Source organism: Lutjanus erythropterus, chromosome 19 (genome assembly GCF_056507025.1).
Source record: "Lutjanus erythropterus isolate fLutEry1 chromosome 19, fLutEry1.hap2, whole genome shotgun sequence".
NCBI lineage: Eukaryota > Metazoa > Chordata > Actinopteri > Lutjaniformes > Lutjanidae > Lutjanus > Lutjanus erythropterus.
The window spans coordinates 7540804-7565281 of NC_139335.1; the positions used below are offsets into that span (position 1 = coordinate 7540804).

Consider the following 24478-nt stretch of genomic DNA (forward strand, 5'->3'; position numbering starts at 1 on the left):
CTTTGAGATCCACTGTAATTATACACGGTCTGTAAACATGCACACAAAGGCTGCGCAGTTATTGCAGGCTTGAGCAGTTCGACCTTCTCTGAGCCTGCAGAGCAAAACACATACATGTCAGTGCAAGTTTCTTCCCATGTGCAGAGCTCAGCAGTGGGGACTGCCACCGACCTACGTCAACGACGCGGTGACGCCTTTCATCCACTGCGCATGTCAGTGATTGACTGTTTACCAAACTGAAGTTGGTTCCGCATTCGTCGTTTCCTGACGCTTCAGTCACTCTGTCAACAGCATGGAGAAACGCCTGGATGTTTCCCTATAAATATTTAATCACAAATAAGATTACGGAGGTGTCCTTTAAAATAATGCCTGTTTTGGCATTGCTCTCACGCCAAGAAATTCAGGCAAGACCCTGATTTGTCATTGATCATATTGATCATATTTCATAATAAATCTGTTAACAATAATGGCAACATTTTCCATTCACAAAAGTAAGTTTTTGTTGTTTTCTTGAAAGACATTGAACAATATTAAAAAACTTTTTTTTTACTTTTCCACCGATAAAAAGGCTATAAAACATCTAATATCTTTTAATGATTTATGTCATGTAATGTAATGCACCCCTGGCTCTTCTGTGTCTGATTTGTGTTCTGTCTCCTGTACACTAAATTTATCTTGTTAATAAAAAAAATATAAGAAGCAGCGACAAAGGTACATTTTTAGCTTGTCTATAAACAATAGTTCATTTTTATTAGTATGCATCGTGATGACATTATTATTATTATGTATTTGTAGCTATTCATCTGTTGTTGTTGTTGTTGTTGTTGTTGTTGTTGCTGCTGCTGCTGCTGCTGCTGCTGCTGCTGCTGCTGCTGATGATGATGATTATTATTATATAAACCTTTGACTAATTTCATACTAAATATTTTCCTCTAAAATATTTAATACAATAGAGTGGGTACTTTGAGATTACTTTGTTTCTCTTTAAAGGGACAATTCACCCAAAAATCAAAAATACATATAATACATATTTTCCTCTGGCCTGTCCTATTTATCCATGTATAGTTTTGGTGTGAGTTGACGAGTTTTGGAGATATCAGCCAAAGAAATGTCTGCCTTCTTTCCAGTATAATGGGACTAAATTCCACTTGCATGCTGGTGCTTGGACGCCAAACAAACAAACAAACAAATACATTTACAAAAAACTTATGAAAAAGTTAATCACACCCTGGCTGGTGAGCAGTTTTATTCATTTTATTTGATTTATCACAAAGCGAGTGTCATCAAGTTTCATCTAATTTGAATGACCGATATCTAAAATATGTCATTTTGATTTTCGGGTGTACTGTCCCTTTAAATGTGGAGCTTCCAACACGAAACGCACTTCGCTGTGGTCCTCTGGTCAGACTCCATGTATGTGTGGCTGCGTATGTCGCCTGCTTTCCTTCTCTAGTTTACTTCATTTCCCACCACTGCTCACCTCCAGCAGAATGGCAACGGCGGTCCCCAACCCGGAGGACTCCGCCAGGAGCAGCGGGAGCGGCGGCACCGGCACACCCAGCGCCCTCGCCGGGGACGGGGACGCGGAAGAGACCGAGGACTTCACGTCGTCCTCGCACTGCTCGGAGCTGTCTCGGCGGCAGAACGAGCAGAGGAAGCAGGGCTTGTTCTGCGACGTGACGCTGGCCTTCAGCAGCGGAGTGGCAGCCGGGAGCGTCCAGAGCTGCGAGTTTTCCGCCCACAGGTCGGTCCTGGCTGCGGCCACCGATTATTTCACCCCTCTGCTGGGAGGACAGTTCTCCGAGTCCCTGTCCGGACGGGTGGAGATGAAGGAGTGGAGCTCCGAGCTGGGGCCAGACCCAGATACGGTGGAGAGTGTTATCCAGTACATGTACACCGGAGAAATACGCGTCAGCACCTGCAATGTGCATGAAGTGCTGGAGCTAGCAGACAGGTATGATGTGTTTACAGCTGTGATACTCAACCTGCGGCCCTGGGGTCAAAGTATGGCCCCCCAGTATGTTGCCTGGTGGCCCTCCGACTGTTTCCTAATTCACAATGAAAATACATGGATTCACACTGTTTTTCCCAGGAAGGAGGGGTAGATATACCAGTTTTGTCTGATTCATACAAGAGGATAATTGATCTTTGTGTTGTGGCCTTGCATGCTGTGCAAACAGCAGGAGGATCAGACACCGAGCTCTGCAGGAGAGGACAACTATCAGCTGAAGAGGAGCAAAAGTTGGACAGAAATTAGGATCATTTTGATCTACGGCTGCACAGTTAATCACAGTTGCAATAAAATAGCAGTGTGGCCAATTGCAATATCCAAATCGCAGAACCAGAATCAAAAGACAGAAAGAAAACAGCATTATAATGAGGCACTGTAGTGTTGCATAGATGATTTGGCCTAAAAATCGTGTTTATTTGGTCCAGACCTCAATAAATATTACATCAGCACAATCTTTTTTTTTCAGTGAACATGAAAATTTTAATGCAAACCTGATAGTTTCCACTAATCATGTCACATATCACAATTTTAGTCAAAATAATTGGGACCTTGTGAATTGACTCGTATCATTTTGGGAAATCTGAATCGATGCAGTTGCAGCTCTTAGGCCTAAATGTAGAAATAACACTAAATCTACCTGTGAATCCTTGAACCAAGTTAAACACAAAGATATATAAGGTTATATTAATGTTTGTTTATTAATTGGCCCCTGGCCTCCTGTCATTTTGCAGAAGTGGCTCCCAGGTCAAACAAGTTGAGTATCCCTGGTTTACAGTCACGTTTGTGTTTGTGTGTGTCGGGGCGAGGCAGTGATTTTGACAGTCAAAGCACGAGTCGTCAGCAGCTGCTCTGTTGCATAAAAAGTATTTGCAACACTTTATAGTATGGACACATGAATTATCATGAATTAATGCATGACTTCAGACATGAATTCATTCATGAACTATCATGCACAAGAATAACAGTGTCTCATGCATGACTTAATGCAAGAGCAATGTATTTAATTTATTCCTAAATTATTAAAGGGATAGGTCAGATTACTCGATGTAGGGTTTTAAGAGGTACATATGATCTGTGTTTCTGCTGGTTGACAGTTTGGACAAGGTAGATTGACCTTTTTTAAGTGTGCATTATATTTATAATATTTTCCCTGCTTTAGTTGCCATCAGAAATCCAAACTGTCCCTTTAATGCTGCTCTTCATAGGTAAGTCTGCAGGGCAAAAACTGACCTGTTACAGCAGTATTCATGTTTTCTGTTGAATTCCAAGTGCATCATGATTAACCAAAGCATTACTTCTACATGACTTCATCATGTTTGCGGCCCTTCAAATAGAGTCAGCCCTTCTGTATATTTAGGCATTATTTATTCGGATACAAATGCAAATCAGATTATTAGAATTTTGGACTTCATTTCATTTATAAATTATTTATTAAGGGAAAGAGAATTTGTAAACGTGTATGCATTAGCAACAAATGGTTAATACGTGCAATTTCACAATTATGGCACCATTCATCATTGTTACTCATCAGTGTGAAACACAGACAGGTTAGCACTTGAAGGGCCACAAACGGGGCCGTAAATTGAATTTTAGAAATACTGAAGTCATGACTCCTAACTCTGTGGGTTCAGGGATGCCACCAACAATAATCATTAAGTAAATCACACCTGTGCCAACACATGGATCAAAACCAAATTAGAATTAAACACAAAGTCACAAATGTGGCCGATTTATGACTCTTCATAGTTCATTTTCTTATTGAAATCACACAAACAAATTGAGCAGAGCAGGGTTTCCCCTAATTTACCTGACAGGTGATCTGACACTCGTACTCAAGTTCATACAAACAATCAGCCATAATAAGTCTAATGCCAGGCGACAGCAGGTGAGCAAAGTTAAGAAAATTACAAAGTTGTTTCGCAGATTCATGGGAGTTGTATTGAACTGTTGAAAAGTTACCTTTAAATTCGACACATACCAAGCATAAACCTGATGTGCTCTTTAAAATAAGAAATATAACACTGTAATGTAATTCTTAATTACAACTAAATAAAAAGTGGAGGTATTTCTCATTATTAATCAACAAATTACAAATAAACAAGGTATCACTGAAACATTTTGCTTGTAATCGCTGAATGCACAACTATCTGTCTGTTCCTGTTCAGCTCTGTGGGAGAGATGATGTCAACCCTTGTTCACAAAGCATCATGATACAACACAGACATTTTAGCAATTTGTCACTTGAATTTGTCATTTAAAAAATAATATTGGCCAGAGAAAATATGTAAAAGGATTCAGAAAAACACTGAGGACATGACCTCAGTCTCCTTTTCAGACCTGTTCACAAACATGAGAAATTAATGCTCAGTTTAATCATGATCACAACACTCTGAAGTGCACCGTTGTGGCAGGTCAGTTTCTTTGGTCTGTCCCTTTAACAGAAGACTTACCTATAAAGAAGCCATAAACATCATTAATAACTCAGAAATACTGTAGTTTTTGCATCACTTAATGTGTTGTTCTCGCTTGAAATCAGGCATGCAGTTAATTCTTGTACATTCCTGATAGTTCATGAAGTATTACATGCTTTTTCATGCATTTGATCATGTATGAACTCATGAGAATTTATGTACCCTTACTATTAAGTGTAACCAAAGTGGTATTTTGTGCTCTGCTTGCAGAAAACAATGCTGACCCAGCCTCACCAGTCAAACAGTTTGGTATTATCTACTTATCCAGAACAGCTCACTCTCTCTAACATGCTGTGTTTTCTCTCTTGGCTCTGTTAGGTTTCTCCTGCTGCAGCTGAAGGATTTCTGTGGTGAGTTCCTGAAGAAGAAGCTGAGCCTGACCAACTGCGTGGCGGTGCACAGTCTGGCCCACATGTACACGCTGGACCAACTGGCTCTACGGGCTGCAGACATGATCCGCCGCAACTTCCACAAGGTCATCCAGGACGACGAGTTCTACACGCTGCCCTTTCACCTGGTCCGCGACTGGCTGTCCGACGCGGAGATCACGGTGGATTCTGAGGAGGTTCTGTTTGAGGCTGTGGTGAAGTGGGTGCAGAAGAACTCAGAGGAGCGAAACCGCTACTTCGAGGAGCTGTTCCGTCTCCTGAGACTGCCCCAAATTAAGCCCACCTACCTGACCCGGGTGGTGAAAAACGAGCGGCTGGTGGCTGCCAATGAGGCCTGCCTGCGGCTGGTGTCGGAGGCGGTGGAGGGCCACGCCATCCGCTTTGAGAACCTCAAGTCGGCTGATATGGAGTTCTGGTCCTCCCACATGGCCTCCTTTCAGCCTCGCTTTGGCCAGAACATGGACGTTATCATGGTGGTAGGCGGCGTGTCCGAGGGAGGGGACTACCTGAGTGAGTGTGTGGGCTACTTCATTTACGAGGACCGCTGGGTCAACCTGCCGCACATCCACAACCATCTGGACGGCCACGCCATCGCCGCCACAGAGTCCCACGTCTACGTAGCTGGCTCTATGGAGCCAGGCTTCGCTAAGACGGTGGAACGTTACAATCCCAATCGCAACACCTGGGAGCAGGTGAGCAACCTGACCACACGGAAGCACTCCTTTGGCCTCACCTGCATTAAGGATATACTGTACAGCATCGGTGGCCACGGCAACTTCAGCCCAGGCTTCAAAGATGTCAGCGTCTATGAACCCGAGCAGGACAAGTGGCACAATCTTGAATCTGCGCCCAAAATCCTGCGGGATGTGAAGGCGGTTAGCGTGGAGGACCGCTATGTGTACGTCACAGCACGCACACCTGTTGATACAGATAATGAGGATGGACTGAAGACGGTGACGACTCGCTATGACACAGAGAGCCGCCAGTGGCAAGATGTTGACTCCCTGCCACTTATTGACAACTATTGCATCTTTCAAATGGCGGTGGCGTCGACTAACTTCTACCACACGGCCTCCTGCTGCCCCAAGAGCTACACCGTGAGGGATGAGGTCGCTAAGCAGAAGATCAGCGTGCGCATCTCTGACGAGATCCTGGAGAGTCTGCCACCCGAGGTCACCAGCATCGAGGGCGCCGCCATCTGCCACTTCGATGAGGATGTCTTCATCATCGGAGGCTGGAAGAACAGCGACGATGTGGACAAGCAGTACCGCAAGGAGGCTTACCGCTACTGTGCCGAGAGGAAGCGCTGGATGCTGCTGCCACCCATGCCTCAGCCTCGCTGCCGAGCCACCGCCTGCCACGTCCGCATCCCCTACCGTTTCCTGTACGGCTGCCAGCGCTACCCCATGCCCCAGAACCTGGCCCGCCAGCGAGACCGCATGCAGCAGATGCAGCAGCTCCACCGCCGCACGCTCACCCTGCGCCGGCAGCTCCAGTCGCAGATAGAGTGCTGAGCAGGTCGGCGTCGGCTCCATCCAAGACTGCAAGCCGCCGTTTCATTGTAGCCATCGTCATCGACCCCCCCACTCATTCATGACATGATGCAGCGGGTCTTGTGTTGCTCTCATACTAGATTTCATCAGACTGAACCCTGTGCCATCGCCTCTCATGCTGTGTTGTGCTGACGGTTGATTCGTTGAAAGCCATGAGAAGTGTAAGCAGGTGTGTGCCGACCAGCTGGTGGTCTGCGAGGAGGGATGTGATGAATGTAAACATGTGAATAAGAGTGTTATATAGCAGCCAATGACTGGATATCCTTTTGTCAAGTATGTTGGTAAAGATGCTGTTTATCTGTTTGTACATAAATAGTATAAAAGCTGTATATGTAAACATTTATATGGATATTTTACATTCCTTTACTGTGTGCCCATACTGGGAAGGCTATGAGGCATTATTAATAACTGCATTCCTACATTCAATCCAACTCACTTAAAGGGAAAGTTTGGATTATTTGAAGTGGGGTTGTATGAGGTTCTTATCGATGGTCAGGATATTAGCTACAGTAGATGGTGGTCGGCACACCCTCAGTTTGGAGAAGCAGAGAGGAGCACCAGCACAGAAGCTAAGTAATGAACTGCTGTGGCCGGGTCAGCAACAAAAGATAGTTTAGCCACTTAAAAAAGGTTCACCTAAAAAAAAAAAAAAAATCTAATAAGTTAAAGTGTACACTTCATTTAGAATATTTTCACAGCTTTACTTTGCCTTCAGACAGCCTTTTTTGATGGGAAACTGCTGTTATATAATCTAAATATCGCTCTCTCCAAATCAACCAAACTCCATAGGCGAAATCAGTCATTTTACCTTGCAGAACACAGAAGTTGCTGGTCTACTATTGCCTCAGTCTGTCAGTCTGTTTGTGTTATTGTGTGACTTCGGTGAATCTGAACTATCAAAACATGGAAATCACACAGTAACACAAACAAACTTAACAGATCGAGACAAAAGTAGTCCAGCAGCCCCTGTGTTCTGCAAGATAAAATTGACAGATTTCCCCTGTGGAGTTTGGTTGATTTGGAGAGAGTGATATTTGGCTTATATAACGGCTGTTTCCTGTCAAAAAAAGAGAGACCATTTGATGTCAAAGTAGAGCTGTGAAAATATTCTAAATGAAGCGTGCACTTGAACTCATTTATTTTATTTTTTTAGGTGAACCTTTTTTAAGCAGCTAAAATACATTTTGTTGCTGCCCACAGCTTCAGTGCTGGTGCCCGTCTCTGCTTCTCCAAACTGGGGGGCGTGCTGACCAGCATTGACTCCAAGTACTTCATGCAACCTCACTTCAAATAATCTGAACTATCCCTTTAATGAAGTCTCATTTCATTGTAACACTGTGACAATCTCCTCATGAACATCGGATCAAACGTTACTCACTTACAAGAAACCTGTCTCATAATCGCTCTATTAGAATGGCTCTCCTTGTTACCTTTGCAGCCTCAACAAAAAATAAATGAATTCAGAGAGGCTGCTAATCTTAAAATCCTGTAGACTAGTTTTGCTTTTAGATTGCAGTTTCCCTTCGACAGTCGTACCGAGTATATTTCTGTCATTTTTGTTGCTAATGTAATACTTGAAAACTGAAATCTTACTCCGGGTTTCTGAAGAGGTGAAATGATGAGAGAAAAAAAAACGTGATTATATGTGATGAAATCATTCCTTTGCATTAAAATCTTTATCTTTGCATTAAAACATTCTATTTGGCTATTGCATTAAAGGTACAGTTCACCGCAAAATCAGACTAAATATTTTACCTCTTACCTGTAGTGATATTTATCCATCTAGATAGTTTTTTTTTGTGAGTTTAAGAGTTTGGGAGATATTGGCCATAGAGGTATCTGCCTTCTGTCAAATACAATGGGCCTCAGTGGCACTCGGCTTGTGATGCACAAAGCACCAAAAAATACATTTTGAAAAATTCAACACCAGTGTCTCCGTTCAGAAATCCTAACCCTGTTACTCAAGATAATCCACAGACGTTGTTGTGAGCAGTTTTTTTTTGCTGGAAATTTCTATGGTAGAATCTACCAGAACTAGTTTTTTTTCTACTAGAAAGAAAGTAGACCCTACGTTAAACTGCTCACAGCAAGGTTTGTAAATTATCATGAGTAACCAGGTCATAATTTCTGGAAAGAGACATGGGTGTTGAATATTTCAAATGTAGTTTTTGGCACTTTGAACAAGCTGAGTGCCACTTAGTCCCACCGTGTTGGAGAGAAAGCAGACATCTCTACAACTGATATCTCCAAAACTCTGCAATTCACACTAAAACTATCTAGATGGATAAAAAGCACTACAGACCAGAGGAAAATATGTATTTGTGATTTTTTTTTTGGGTGAACTGTCTGTCTAATCATTGGCAATGGCTAAATCATTCCTTTCTTTTGCACTTTGGCAGTCTATTGCTCAGTGTGTTCCCACTAATCTAAGAAGACTGAGAAAATGTGTATATGTGTGAGTGCAGAAGCGTGTATGATTTGTTTGCAGAGCAGAGCTTCTCTACAGCTGCACCTTTTGACATCTAATTGTTTGCAAAGTCTTACATAAGCATATAGGGATTTAATTTGCCAGTGCACTTTGACTTTATTTCATTTGTTTCATATCTGACAAGGTGATTGTATTTTGGAAATGCTTTGTTTTAACCAGCTTCCAGCCAGTAAGATTTGATCTTCCTTGAAAAAAAATAACATGTTATCATTATTTGTGGATTTGTTTCCAACATTAAATGTCTCGTAAAAGCTTGTGTTACTGTACTTCACTTCCAGCTGGATGTGTATTAGAGATCGGCCATGTTGTTCTGTGGTCTCCTTTCGCCCTCCAAAGAGACTGACAAATGAGATGAAAAGGAATCAGACTTATTGGAAAAGGGATTGTTACATGAATGTGTTGTGACTGGCATTAAGAAATTCCCACTGTCCATGCAACACCTATTGCAGCATAAAGGTTACAGAGCGTAGAAATGATATTCATTTCCACTTTATGACCAACATAAATAGCACTGCAAATATTAAGTGGAATAAGCTATGTGATTTGCTTTGCATGTGATAGTTTGACATTGTGTCCTTATACTGGATGTAAGAAATGCTAATGTCATCACTTGCAATTAAAGTTGTTTTGTAAGACAGACGGTTGCCCACATAGTGTATTATTGCTTTGTTGCCCTTTACTTGTTTTAGGACAGAAGCCTTGATGCAACTTACATCTACTTTTAAATTACAGTTAAAGGGATAGTTCACCCCAAAATCAAAAATATATAATTTTCCACTTGCCTATAGTACTGTTTATCCTGTTGTGGTGTGAGTTAGAAATCATGACCCAGTTACTGAAGATAATCCACAGACCTTGTTGTGAGCAGTTTCATGTAGCAGCTATTTTCTTTCTGTTTTCCCCCAACTTTATTTGCATCAAGAATATGTGCAGAGGCAGATTCACTTTGTGAAAATCAAACAGACATTTCTAAATTTATGTTCACTGCATGGTTCACCTTTGTAAATTCCCTGTTTTTGTTCCCTCTAGTGTTATTTAGAAGAGGGTCCCGGAGGAGACGGAACCTTTTGTCAGTGCCTTTGCCTTTGGGGGAAGAGTACATACCGTCCCACCACAAGTTATACAAGTAGTAGTGATGCATTCACGTGTTTCTTATAGGTTCGAACTTTTGAGTTTACATCAGACGAAAAGAAATGTCGCTTTCGGCCAGAGAATGCATGACATCAAAGTATCTTCACTTTTATCGTAACCTGTCTCGACTGTTTCCATCCATGTTTTATAGCTGACGTCACTTCTCGGTCAAATCATACAAAATATAACTTTTTATCTCTATATTTTGTCATTACAGTGTGACTGTTAAATCCCGACACCTTCGACAGTACCTGAAAGCAGCGGAACCGCTCTACCAAACGTCTTCCGCAGGGGCCTAGAAGGGAACCCTAGACCCGAGAAAGATCTCGCGAGAGCGATCATTTAACCCAAACCATGTTCTTTCCGTAACCCAAATAGGCGTTTTGTTGTCAAACCTTGATCTTAGATCACAGCCATAGCGTTATCGCGTTGTAAAACATTATTAGGCCGTACAGCATGCACATGTGAGAAACGACGCGTACAAATCTCGCGAGAGTTTCGCCAATAGTAGTTCCCTTCTAGATGCGACCCATCATAGCAACACGAACGTTAGCTGCTCATCAACAGTCAAACGACTGATGACACGTCTTTTATCTAAATAACCATAACAGCTTGACGAGAGATATCAAGAAAAATGGTAATGTTATTCAGCAGGTTTTGAGGGAAATACCAAGCACCAAAAAGGATGCACCCTCCACCAGCGAACTTGCATACTAGCTAGCTAGCTGGCTAAGCGTTTCTGTCTCAGCATTGTACTATTGTGCTGACATTAACCTAGTTAGCTAACTTTTGGTTAACGTTACACCGATTGTACTTTCTTAGCTTGAGCGTTTCAGTAAAATATAGTACACGAAACGTATTATTATCATGGCTGTAGCGCCAGCGTGGCAAATATTGTATAGGCAGAGAGGAAGTGCGTGATTCAAATTGGCACTAGCACCTGACTGGCTAGCTTACTCTCTGTCCAGGTGGACTGGATGTTTGATGCCTATAGTGACAATGCGTTTTGACGTTTTGTGCAATCACGGTCTGTCTCATTAAAGATATGACTTCTCTGTTCTCTCCATGCTTAGATTCCAGAGTTGTCCAACCCGTCAGTGTGTATTAGGGACCCTCAGAGGGTAGAGAAGATCCTACAGTCCATGGTGAGGGCTGGCTCCAACACCGTGCAGGTATACAGTATGATTCACTTCTTCCACGTAGAATTTGTTTTACATGATAATAATGAATAGTGTGGTTTTTAAAACTATTTTCGATTTTTCATTCAGGTGATCTCCGATTTCGACATGACCCTGACAAGATTTGCATACAATGGAAAAAGATGCCCTACCTGTCACAGTAGGTTCACTGACAAGCAAGATGTAATTTGAGGTTATCATGCTTATAAAGGTTGTTTTTACTCCTACTTAATCGCTGTCTGCGTACTTTACTTGCAGATATTCTGGACAACAGCAAACTTATCTCTGAGGACTGCAAAGAAAAGGTAGGAATGAGGCTTTAGGGCAAAAAAGCAAGTTTTCTATTGACAAGCTCTATACCATTAAAGGAACAGTTTATTTCAAAGCAAAAATACATCCTCTTCCTCCTCATTCATTCCTCTTACCTGTAGTGCTGTTTATCAAGCTAAATTATTTTGCTGTCAGTTGACAAAGATTTTTTCTTTCTACCTACCTACTTAACTACACCCACCAACTGTATCATTGCAATATTACTGCAATTTTGATATCACAATGGTAATGATCATGAGACTAGGAAATTGCCTTAGATTTTGGATATCGTGATATAACATAAGTGTTGTCCGTTCCTGGTTTTAACAGCTGCATTTACAGTAAAAGTGATTGACTGTTCTAGCTGTTCTATTATTTGCCTTTACCCACTTAATTATTTAGTCCACATTGTGTTAATGTTTTGTGAAAGTTCCAATAGTAATCCCAACAATATTGTCACTGTATCAGCATCAAGGTATTTGAGCAAAAATACAATGACATTAGATTTTTTTCATATCACCCATAAGATCATGATATGTTTGGTTTATTTAGGCATTGATAGTGTGTTATTTTAGAGAAAATACCATAAAAAGAAAATGGTTGCTACATGAAATGGCTCACAACAAGGTCTTTGGATTATTTTGAGAAACTGGATCAAGATTTCTGGAAAAAGAGACTGAATTTGACTCTTTCAAATGTAATTTTTTGCCACTGAGCACCACATTACTGCCATCTAGTTCCATTAAATTTGAGAGAAGGCAGACATCTCTGTGGCTGATACCTAAACAAAACCTGCAACTCACACAAAAACTATCTTGATGGATAAACAGCACTACAGGCCAGAGGAAAAATTGGTATTTTTGACTTTGGGGTTAACTGTCCCTTTTATTGTATTTTTCTCCACATCTAAGCCACAGCAGAGACATCATAAAGATAATGCATTTTCAGCTTGTTAGATTTTAGGACTGAGCTTCATGTGTTGTTTTCTTTTGGAAAGTTAGAAATGTTCAAATCTTATGCAGTAGACTGCCTACAAACAAACAAACACAGTATTTAACTTATAATTTCATGTTGATTAATCATTTTTTATTCATTCATTGGTTCATTCATTCTATCACTCATATTCAGTTTGTCTGCCATCTAGTGGGCAATAGGAGGAATTAAAACAAACTGAATCATGGTCTGTGACTTGATTCTGTTCAGCAGTAATGCAGAGACATGAGTGCTCCTTTCTGCAGTCTTTCTGCTGTTAAGTCTTGTATCTGCAGTGTGGCATTTAAAAAAAAAATGAGACCACATATTGCTTAAAGGTCCAGTGTGTAAGACTTGCAACAATTTATTGGCAAATTATGACGTAAATGGAATATAATATTTACAATTGTGTTTTCCTTGGAGTATGATCACTGGAAAATAAGTTGTGTTTTCGTGTCCTTTGAACAAACCATTTATATCTACAGTACAGGTCCCTTTTCACAGAGGCCACCATGTTGCACAGTAGGCCAGAAGAGATAAACTAAATACTGGCTCTGGATATGGCTTACCACTAGATACCACTTAATCCTTCATACTGGTCCCTTAAGTGTTATTTAGGGGAAAAATCAAATTTTAAGAGATTGTCTAGATTTTGCCAGTATTGTAATCAGGGACAGAAACACATTGTTCACAAAATGCACCCTTATGATTTCCCTCTGAATCCCTGGGGTATAATCTGACAAAAAGCTGTAAAATGAAGATCATCTGAAGGTCTAATTTTGTGAAATCCAGAAGTTTTCAGCCAGTTACAGTTTTCTGAGCGTTGTCGTGTCTTGTCTCTGTCAGCTGAAGGAGCTGCTCAACACATACTACCCCATAGAGATCGACTCTTCACGACCAATAGAGGAAAAGCTGCCCCTCATGGTGGAGTGGTGAGTATCTAATTCACCTTAATTCACCTAAAATCTATATTCTTAACGTTAATCTGTTCATTGTGATGCGCCGACATCTCACAGGTGGACTAAAGCCCATGAGCTACTGGTAGAGCAGAAGATCAGGAAAGACTTGCTGGCCACGGTGGTGCGGGAGTCTGATGCCATGCTGAGGTGAGAAAACCCGATCCCTCTAAAGACCAGAAAATCCGTTTAATAATTTAAATATTAAAATATTTTGATAACATGGGGTTTTGATGTTTTAACAGGGAAGGTTACCAGCTCTTCTTTAACCACCTGCATGAGCACAGCATCCCCCTGCTCATTTTCTCTGCTGGAATAGGAGACATCTTAGAAGAGGTTATTCGCCAGGCAGGCGTCTTCCACCCCAACGTCAAAGTCTTCTCCAACTACATGGACTTCGATGAGTCTGTGAGTAGCCACACCCAGAACTATGATTTGATCCCCTCTGCAGGGATGGAAATAATGTTTGTCTCTTGATTTGCTGGTGCAGGGCGTGCTGAAGGCTTTCAAAGGAGAGCTGATCCACATCTACAACAAGAGGGAAGGAGCGCTGCTCAACACCGGCCATTTCCAGGAGCTACGGACACGGCCTAACGTGCTTCTGCTGGGAGACTCTCTAGGAGATCTGACCATGGCTGACGGGGTGCAGGACATGGAGAATATCCTCAAGATTGGGTTCCTCAATGACAAGGTAAAGAAAATACACACATTCTCATGTTCATCAACATGACTGGGTAACAATATTCAGTACCTGCTGCCCTGAGATGAGTGTAAGAACCTGAATTCATGTGGCAAGCATCTAGACTGGCTATATATTCAAGGTTCCCACAACTTTTCCAAAATCAAATACAGGTACCTTTTCAAGCACTTTCAAGGCTGTGGTAAATGACAAGTTCATTACTTCATCACATTAAATCAGATCGACTTGGTACACAACTGGCCGAGCCAATATAACACTCAATTACAAGACCAATAACTTTAATTTCAATAAAAATCCTTTTCATTTTTTTCATCAATTTATCGTTTTCAAGTCGACGCTCATTGAAACTGTTGGCCACGGGCTTCACCTGAGTTGTCTTCATTTTGTGCGAAAGACAAAAGAAATCACGTTCTCTCTGACTTATTATTTTTTCATCAGAAAAGCTATTCAGTCAGAGAGCCAATATCTGTAATTCAGTTCTTCATTGTCAAAAAGAACCTTTAAGATATACACAGCATCATTCTTTCTTCAACAAATTATGACACTTTCTGGATATCTGCAGTATTCTAACCATGGAAAAACATATCTACAACCCAGTTTTTACTAAATTCAAATGAAAAAACATTCCAACAGATAACCTCGATACATTTGTGGAGATCTGAAATTGCATTTTTCTTTTTACATAATACAATTTCTGGATACCTGTAATGACATTTTTCCTGGTCACAGTGTATGTTTGGATAAACAAAATTACATTATGGATACATTTTTAGACATTTTAAATTTAGTTTTCACTAGTACAGTCATAGTTGTAGGTATCTTGAATAGGCCTGCAATTAACAATAATTAACACATAATCTTTTGATCATTTTCTTGATTAATAGATTAGTTGTTTGGTGTATAAAATGCCAATCAGTGTTTCCCAAAACCCAAGGCAACATCTTCAAATGTCTTGTTTTGCTCACAGCCCAAAGAGCTTCAGTTTACTGTCATAAAGGAGGAAAGAAACCAAAAATATTCACATTTAAGAAACCTGAGGAGGAGAATAGTATGCTCATAGTTTTTACCATTAAATACTCATGTTTTAATTTCACTTTTCATCTGCTTTTCTTCTCAGGTGGAGGAGAGGAAGCAATCTTACTTGGACTCGTATGACATAGTGTTGATAAAAGATGAGACGTTGGACGTCCCTAACGCCGTACTGCTCTACCTCACTGGCAACAAGTGAACTGAGACTGGATGATTCCACTGGCCGTTCGGTTTCGGACACTCCGGTGCTTCAGCTGAGGCGGCCCCTGCTCAGAAAATAGCCAGTTAAAGGCTTTTTGACAACCAACTAAGAATGTGTCAGCATTTTTTATTTTAAGATAACCTCTCACAAGTCCAGTGGACAGTCGCAGCTCACGACACCTCGTCACACTTTTATATCTTTGTCCATCGGCCTTCCTCTGCTGTTCGTGGTTAAACTTTTACTTTTGGACCTTTTACTGTATGTGAGGGAAGCCAGATTTGCACTGTGCAGCATGTAAAGTGGGTGTTTGTTAGGGAGGAAGATTGGTGTTGTCAGACAGTTTTGGTCTTCATATAGGATGTAATGATAAAGGGAAAAAAAAAAACGCACAATATAAACAGCACTTGACTCTGCATTTAGTCTCAAACTGATGTCCAGCCTCTTACAATAAAACTAATATCCAGCTACTTTTTAACTTGAAGATTTTTTAAAATGTTTAACATTTTATTACAGTGTCAAGTCTTCCAGTTTGTAGTCATACTGTAAATCAAACTATATGCGTTATTTTTTATGGAAACTATTGTTTTTCTTGCGTAACACGACAGTGCTACTAAGTTATGACATGATAGCCACACCTGATTTTAAAGCTACTATAAGATGTTTTTAACTGATTATGATACTAACTGTTTCACTCTGATGCCTTTACATTCATACATACATAAACAAACGAGACCAGCAGCGAGAAGATCAGCTATCTGTATATAGAAGTTTTAAATATCCACCACCATGTCGGATTCTCTTCTAAATCAGATAAAAATGAGCCTATGTTTGAATTTTCCCAGGCAATGTTACAGTGAGTAACAGGTTAGACAGTTAAAAAGATGCAAAATATAATTTAGTAGCTTTAAAATAAAATAAATAGGCACACAAAATAAAAAAAAACAAAAATTAAAAATACATACATACATTTTTTAAAGTATGGCAGAGGTCCAATGATTTCTAAGTACTGCTACCTCACAAGTTTTACAACGTGGTTATTTGACCTGTGTGATTTTGAAAAAGAAAAAGTCTCAAAGATCCTACACTGCAACAAACAAAAGTTTCCAAAAAAAAAACAATGTGCCAGATACAGTCAGTCATGCATTTTTTTTGTCGTCTTTTGTGCAAACTCATTACCTCTTCATATGTTCCAACTTGTCTGAAATAAAATGCGGTTTCATCTCTGTCTGATCATCATGTTTCATTCGTATTCAGGAACAGGTCTGTACATGGACAGTGTAGAGGAAATAAAGTAGGTGTTTAATTTTATTCTAAAACAGTTTATTTTATATACCACAACACAGTTGAAATATCATTTTTATAATAGATTTTCACTTCCAAATATACTGTACAACCAGTGGTTTTTCATCATTTTATATGAGGCACTGTACTGACTATTAATTTCTATAAACCGTTACACTCTGGAAGAAGGGCCCAGCCCAGATGCCTTCTAAGGTAGTTAATGTTTGAGCTAAAATGTGCCTTTTCCAACTGAACACAATTTCACTACAGAACACTTTTCTTCCCTTCACATTATAAAACACCTGTTTCGTGTGCACAACGTACAGTTGTTTTCTTGTGCTGTCAGTGTTGTTAAACTGACTGGCTCTACCGCTACAGGTGTGAGACGGTATTTCTATATTCTAACAGACTAACAAAGCAAACGGACTCCCTAAAAGCTCGACAGTGTTTCACTCTGGGAAACATTTTCAAAATAGTTGCACAACAGTTGCAAAGATGACGGTATAACCCCAGCCACTGCCAGCTCATTCCTTACCATCGCTGTAATACTGCATGTGTCCCGTTTTACAACTCGTCTCGTCTCACTTGTTCAGGCTCCTCGTCCGCCTCAAGTTTCAGTTCATCTTCTGTGATCTTCCCATCTGCATTGTGGTCCTGGTTATTAAACATGTCCTTAATGATGCTGTCGGCATCCACCCCCGGCCGAAGACGACCTTTGCCCTCTTTAACTTGGAGCATGATGAATTCTGAAAACTGGAGAAAATATGAGATATAGTTGCACTGTTAAAAACATACAGGTAGACACTAATTTCTGATTTCGCCCCTTTTTCGGTGGAGGCAATAAAGGCTTGGAACTACTGTGACCCTTTTCCATTAATTCTTCACAATTACAGTCCCCAGTTATTTTGTTGATGAAGCAGAAAAATTCAGACATGTTGGTGGAAATGTGGTTTTCATCAGCAGTAACTTAACACGACTCCTATGCAGCAGAAAGCGAACATGAAACTGTAAAATAAAGCAGATACCTGAAAGCACAAACAGCAACAACAGAGAGAAACTAAACTTCAAACCAGAGATTCAGTTACAAGCTACAAAAATACTGAGAGCTGAACACACACAGACTTATAAAAACTCCTCTCCTGCACAGACATGAGGTTTTCCAGGACACTTAAGAAAAAAAAACAGAAATACAGACTGATGACGGGAAATGAGTCAATCACCTATTTTTAGTTGGTTTAGCCGTGTTTAAAAAAAACATACTGTACATACTAATTTTGGTGTAAAAGAGGCATAACTCATTATTTTGCTAATGTTTCTCATTATGACTTACAGGATCTTGTTTTTCATCCCTCTGGCAATTGCTGTGAGATCTCTTATAGGAAAAACTACTTCACCTGGAGCTAAAAGTAGTGTAAATCACAAGTTTCATCACGATACGATGTTATGTCGATTCTAAGGACAATGACATGATATTTCAGGGGCCTTAACTGACATCAAGGCGATATGTGTCCACATCCCTAGCTTGTCTGCTTACCTCCTCTAGAGGGACCTCTTTGTCACCGTTGAGGTCCATAGCAGGGAAGAGATGTTCCGGGACATCTCCCAGCCAAATAAACATGTAGCCTTCAGGCACACCCTTCTGCAGCTCCACTAACTCCAGCTCAAAGAAGAGCACCGCACTCTTGGGAACCATTCCGGCTGGAGACACCGAGACAGAGGGAAGAAAACATGATTCATGATTCGGGGTAGAAAAAAAAAAAAAGTGTGCACAGCAGGGTGTGATCTAAGCTGCTCCAGTGACTGACCTCCATTTTCACCGTGTCCCCAGTGTGGTGGGATGACCACCTCTCTCCTCTCGCCCACACACATGCCACTCAAACCTTTCTCCAGACCCTCAATCACGCTGTTTGTTCCGAGAGTCGTGATGGAAGGTGAATCAAATTGGTCCCTGGAAATCAACACGTAACCTGTTATCATTTAATTTCAGTTCCTAAAAAATAAAACGTTTTCATGTATTAAAAGTTCAAACCATGCAGGCATGCGTGCTGTTCTCATGGCTCAGTAAATGGTATGCAGTTCCAAGAGCCCTGAAGTGTGTCAGACGAGGAGCCGGCAATGATTACATGCATGAACCAGGAGGAGGAGGATGCAGTGTAGCAAAGTGAACAGCAGAGGGTGCTCACGAGGAGTACAGCAGGGTGCCGTCCATCAAGGAGCAATTATAACGATAGTGAATCAAATCGTCAGCTTCACTGGTCCCGTTGCATTCCTGAGGCTTGTGGGTAACTTTAATATCGACGGGGTCCTCTGGGTTGTGGAAATCGATGACGTGAATGTCGAAGACCAGCACAGCAGAGCCAGGAATGAGGTCTCCTACAGCGGGAGAGAAGAAAATAAACAGGGTGTGTTGTAAACATAAACGAGACGTAGTGGTTTGGTGGAAAATTCAAAGAGTCATCTGAGTGTTCCTAAATGCATGTCTTCAAACTCACCAACTCCTTCCTCGCCGTACGCCATGTGAGGAGGGACCGTAACCCTTCTCTTCTCTCCCATGCACAGACCCTGCAGAGCTTTGTCTATCCCTCGGATCACGTATCCCATACCAATATACGTGTTGTAGGTGCTGTTTCGCTGGTAGCTGACGTAGGAAGTGTTAAAAGAGAAATCTGTAATTCCACAATACGTCATCAGAGATCAAGGAAACATGTTAAGTTGAAATATTCACATCTCTGACAACACTACAGCCACAGTGTCCCCCTTTGAAATTTCTATTCTAAGCTGAAATAACTGTTTTTGTTTGCCCATTTCACTTTAGAGTTCAAATTAATGCCAAATGTTCATTGAATAAGTGTTTGTTTATGAGTCATGTACAGTCTTGTAGAGGTCTTTATACTGGTTAAATTGGCCAATATGTTAATGGATTCTGGCAGGCAGTCACTTATCACTAAGTCCAGAGTAAGTAAGTAAGTAAATAAGTTCTTCCTCACTCAGCAACTCCCAAAATAGCGCAGTCTTCTCAGGGATTCTGAGGATATTGTAGTCACCTGTGTGTTCACAAACATTCGCTGAATGTAAAGCCATTTTCACAAATGCACTCTGAACTATACCAGGAAAAGTCGGGGAAGGATATTGACCGAATGTGACCTTTCACAGATGCAGCACGCATTAAGAGATTGTCTGCATCAGATGTGTTCACACACGTTGGAAATACTTTGTATAGTTTAGGTGAAGGGTGGCACTAGCAGAGCGAGGAGGAGGAGGAGAAGGACATCAATACAAACCAAGTCTCAAATTTAATAAACTGCGATGGTCAGAGATCAGCTGACTCTGGTCTGCCTGCGCAGCAGGAGAGACACTTCATGGTGCGCTGCTTTGCAGGACGCACACTCACTTTCTCTGACTGTAATCTGATGTTTTTACATCAAAGATTATGAACAAATACATTAAAAAGACCTCAAAATATTAGACTAATGTAGGCTGATATTGATCAGTAATGAAAGAGCTGATATACAGACAAGCCGCTGCAAACCGTGCAACGTCATCAACACACCCTCTCGTTGCTCCGGACACTGAGCTGCTCTATTCACACATGCAGCTCACCCAGATTTAGGTCGAGGGAGCTGGCAGGGTTCAATCTGGGTCAAAAAATGAAGACATTTGTGTTCACACATACAGCTCTTCTGGGTAGTATGTGGATAATTGCAGGGTTGCAGTGCATGTGTGAAAGAGTGGTTTAAGAGTGCCCAGACACGTAATTTGCATTTTAGTGAACCAAATCTTGGACTTAAAGGGCATCAGCTGTGTAGGCGGTCCTTCAATGTCAGGCTATATTGCGCATGCGCCGCAAAAAGAATGTGGTCACATGCAGCCCAAACCATCATGAATGTGGTCTGAGCAATCAGAGCTCAAATACATCCTGAGTATGTTCACACCCGTGTTCAGAGCTGTCCACTTCTGATCTGATCACTCAGGATCTGTTAACACCAGGTGTGAACTGGGCCTCAAAGTTAATTTAGCTTACATTTTATTGCTTTCTGAGAACGGAGAAATCGCAGGTTTACCTCGAGTCAAAGGCCGTGCCATCCTGGAAGGTACCGTTGTAGTGATAGCGGATGTAATCTCCGGTCACCGTCCTGCGGGTGCAACCTTCAGGCACCTCCTTCACCTCCACAATCAGATCATCTTTAGGGTTGAACACATCCACCAGCAGAACCTCAAACACCAGTGTAGCCTGAGGAGGGACCTTAGTCCCTGTTAGGAAAGAAAAGAAGACTTGTAGTTTCAGGTCCACACCAGTCAAATTTTCTTTACATTAATGTGGAGCATTTTTCAAAGCCTACTCTGACCTTTGGGATTAGTTTCCTACCTGCCAGGCAGAGCTTTTTTCATTCAGAATAGTGTGGTATGGAGTTTTCAACGTGCAATGACTTGCAGAGACAGAGTCAGGTATGACATGACATTACTTTTCTATACGTCATGTTTATATAATATGCTCATTCTGTGAATCATTTTAAGCTGGATAACTTTAAAATGCAAGTTCCCCTGCTGCCTTAAAAATTTGAGTTAAGTGAAAAGTATTTCAAATTTGTCTTGTACAACCATTTGAGTTAAGCAAACTTAAGAAAACATTAAAGTTCAATAAGCTTAAGTTGAATGAACTAAGTGTGTGAGAGCTGGGAATGAATTTGATACTGAACTTAATCATACTTCAGTACTAGTAATTACCAGAGCCGTTCTCTCCGTATCCCAGGAATGGTGGGACGATGACGATCCTTCTCTCCCCAACACACATGCCCAGAAGACCCTCTTCCATGCCTTTGATGAGGTAACCCTGTCCCAGGTAGGTGTCATAGGTTGCGTTCCTCGAGTAGCTAAATGAAGCACAATTCAAAGTTGTTTAAAATCACAAAAATGGACAGGACGCACCTGAATGTTAACACCTCACTACACCTCGGCGCAGCCTCACCTGGAGTCAAAGGCCACGCCGGACAGCAGGGTGCCGTTGTAGTGGTAACGGACAAAATCTGACGCCACAGTGGTGCGGTTGCATCTCGCAGATTTGCTGAGCGTGCGTATCTGGACCTTGTCCTCAGCATTCCATATGTCCAGCAGGAGAACGTCATACACCAACACCGCGTCAGGAGGAATCACGCCACCTGTCGGACAGACAGCACAGATTGGCGTAAACCAGGACAGGTAATGTATCCAACAAAGTGCTGTCACTTGCTGTCACGTTAATCTGCACCTGTTCCGATGCTTCCGTAGGCCAGGTGTGGAGGGATCGTGATCTTCCTGCGTTCATTGACACACATGCCCTGAAGACCGCGGTCCATCCCTGTGATGAGTCTGCCCAGGCCCACCTGGCTGATGAAGGCTTTGCCTCGATCGTGACTGCAGACAGTGAAGGAGAGGTGGATGACAGCGCATCAGAGGTGAGGACAGGGCTGGGAATCGTTTAAAAATTCTTAATATCACTACCAATACCTTGGCCTTCATATGGGTTCCTGAACAATACTTTTTTCGAGACCAAATCAGTTTCAACAAAAAGAAAATCACATAACACATTACAGCACAATAACTCACTTTAAAGGACGAAGCTGTTCAAAGACTTAGTGGTAAAAAAACAGAACAATGATCCCTGTTTCTGAACTGATTAGATTTTAGCAGTCCAAGTTCAATGTCACTGTGACCTCAGGTCCGTCCCACTGCTGAATGTGATATCTCAGGGATGCCTGGAGGGAATTTCTTTAAGTTTGGTACAGATGTCCACTTGAACTAAAAGACAAACTGTCACTATGACCTCACGTCTGTCCCATTCTTGTGATATCTCAGAAACGCCTGTAAGGAATTTCATTATACCTGACACAATCGTCCACTTGGACGCAAAGATGAAATAATTAGATTTGGGGGGTTAAAAGTCAACATCACTGTGACCTCACAAAACACATTTTTTGGACATACCATACACTTATTTTTAACAGAATTTCACACAATAAGATAAGATGACATTTCGTATCCAAAAGGTCAAAGGTTAACTTCACTGTGACATCATAATGTTCTGCTCTCTATCAGACCTCTGTAAAAAATATTCTTTGAGTGAAGGCAGCTGTTTCTGGTTCAAAATTTATCCACTGGAACTATACATGTCAGCATAGAGATTTTAAAAAAAATCCACTTAATACCTTTTATTAAATTACATCAAAGCCTTCACTCCATGTTTCATACAAACATGGAAATAAACTGGAATTTGCCTGAATTATAGTTTACATGTAATTTGGAAAATATGGCAACAAAATGCACCCTCACCAGAGAAAAAACGCAGCTTTTTTCTCTAAAAACAACGCAGCTTTTTTCTCTACTTGCAAATAATTTTTGGATACTAAATCACTGCAAAAGCACGTTGTTAAACACGTAAGAGTGTCCATATGATTGACACGTCTGCAGAGCCATATGTTAACTCAGCTGCATTAAATCATCTGTGAGCCTGAATCCATCTGTTGTAGGATTCCTGCACTTTGTTGTAGTGTCTACATTATATTAAATAACGTTATTGTACAGACACAATATTGCTACTGCACTTTGCAACGCTGGAAACATCATTTCCGCAACCGCTGGCTTAAAAGTACAGGCTGAATGCTAAAGTTATAATTACGCGGTTTGCACGTGAGGTGTATTGTTTCTCTAGCTCTTCAAGCAGAAAGACAAACATCACTGTAGAAACAAAGACACATCGTTTAAGCTGTGAAAAAAAACACTTTAACCGACATTAAACGGTGTATTTAAGCGTAACTTCACCTGGAGTCAAACTTTTTCCCGTCTACATGGAAGCTGCCGTTAAAATGATAACGGACAAAATCTTCTGTCTGCACTTCTCGAGGACAAACTTTCGGCACATCGTAACGGTCGACAACAACATCCACCAACGGCCCCGGACTGCACTTCACCGTGACCACATGAAGGAGAAAGAAAACCGAACGCAACGTCAGCTCCATCTGGGAAAGTTGTTACACGAACTGCGGAAAGCTCGCAGCCGTCTGCCAGCTAGGTGATGCGGCTGAAGTGGAGAGAGGAGCACCGCAACAAGTCCGGGACGGTGGAGCCATGTCAAGGCTGCGAGAAGGAGACAGACTACTTCCGGTTATAATTACAAAATAAAACAAAAGCCGTCTGAAATAACTTGGAGTACGACCCCGTTCTCTTAAATTGCATCCATAAGTCCTTTCGGCTCCGATTTCATCCGAATATTCCTGTACGCAAAGACATCCTGCCACAACCCGAATAAATTATTTTTCTCAGATTTACGGACAGAACATTCAGGCAGTTTCTTTACTGTGTGTTGTCTGCACATCTGTGCGTTTTGTTTGTTTTTGTTTGTTTGTTTTACTTATTTACCTTAATGAATAAGAAGTTGCCACAGACGTTTCCCTGCGCGCATCCCCTGTGCCAAGTGCGCAATTGCGCACGGCTTCTCTTCTGGGGGAAAGACGCTTCCACTCGCGATCCATCCGCTATTAACCATAAGGTCAATTTTTATTATCTGGCACGTCTGATCCGCAGATGAGCAGAAACCTGGCAAACAGCAGAAAAACTCGAGCGAGAATCGAGGAAACGACAAATAAGAGATCTGGGATAAACCACGGACAATGAAGAGACTGACCATAGCAAGGATGATGTTTAAAGGAACAATTCATCCCAAAATAAAGAAAAATACATATTTTTTTATTTTTTCCTGATAACTGTAGTGCTATTCATCCATATTATTTTGACAAAAAAAATAAAACAAAACTGGGGAATGAAATTAAGTTAAA

The 24478-nt window shown here is 41.3% G+C and overlaps 3 protein-coding genes across 3 annotated transcripts; 2 read left to right on the forward strand and 1 right to left on the reverse strand.

Annotated features, from left to right (window-relative positions):
- Positions 1-1297: 1297 nt before the first annotated feature.
- On the forward strand, positions 1298-7340 carry LOC146309206 (kelch-like protein 11). The gene is made up of 2 exons (XM_084744956.1): positions 1298-1954; positions 4801-7340. Exons 1-2 carry the CDS (start codon positions 1416-1418, stop codon positions 6383-6385), a joined length of 2124 nt encoding a protein of 707 aa, XP_084601082.1. The 5' UTR covers positions 1298-1415; the 3' UTR covers positions 6386-7340.
- Positions 7341-10532: 3192 nt separating this feature from the next.
- On the forward strand, positions 10533-15856 carry LOC146309207 (cytosolic 5'-nucleotidase 3-like). Its single transcript, XM_084744795.1, has 9 exons — positions 10533-10680; positions 11117-11215; positions 11312-11381; positions 11480-11526; positions 13349-13434; positions 13519-13608; positions 13704-13866; positions 13949-14149; positions 15276-15856. The coding sequence occupies exons 1-9, from the start codon at positions 10678-10680 to the stop codon at positions 15384-15386; spliced, it is 870 nt and encodes a 289-aa protein (XP_084600921.1). The 5' UTR covers positions 10533-10677; the 3' UTR covers positions 15387-15856.
- Positions 15857-16667: 811 nt separating this feature from the next.
- Positions 16668-23745, reverse strand: LOC146309208 (peptidyl-prolyl cis-trans isomerase FKBP10-like). The gene is made up of 10 exons (XM_084744888.1): positions 23466-23745; positions 21916-22061; positions 21637-21826; positions 21396-21541; positions 20732-20921; positions 19163-19308; positions 18854-19043; positions 18476-18618; positions 18205-18368; positions 16668-17423 (listed from the first exon to the last, which is right to left on the reverse strand). The coding sequence occupies exons 1-10, from the start codon at positions 23660-23662 to the stop codon at positions 17235-17237; spliced, it is 1701 nt and encodes a 566-aa protein (XP_084601014.1). The 5' UTR covers positions 23663-23745; the 3' UTR covers positions 16668-17234.
- Between the last annotated feature and the right edge of the window lie 733 nt (positions 23746-24478).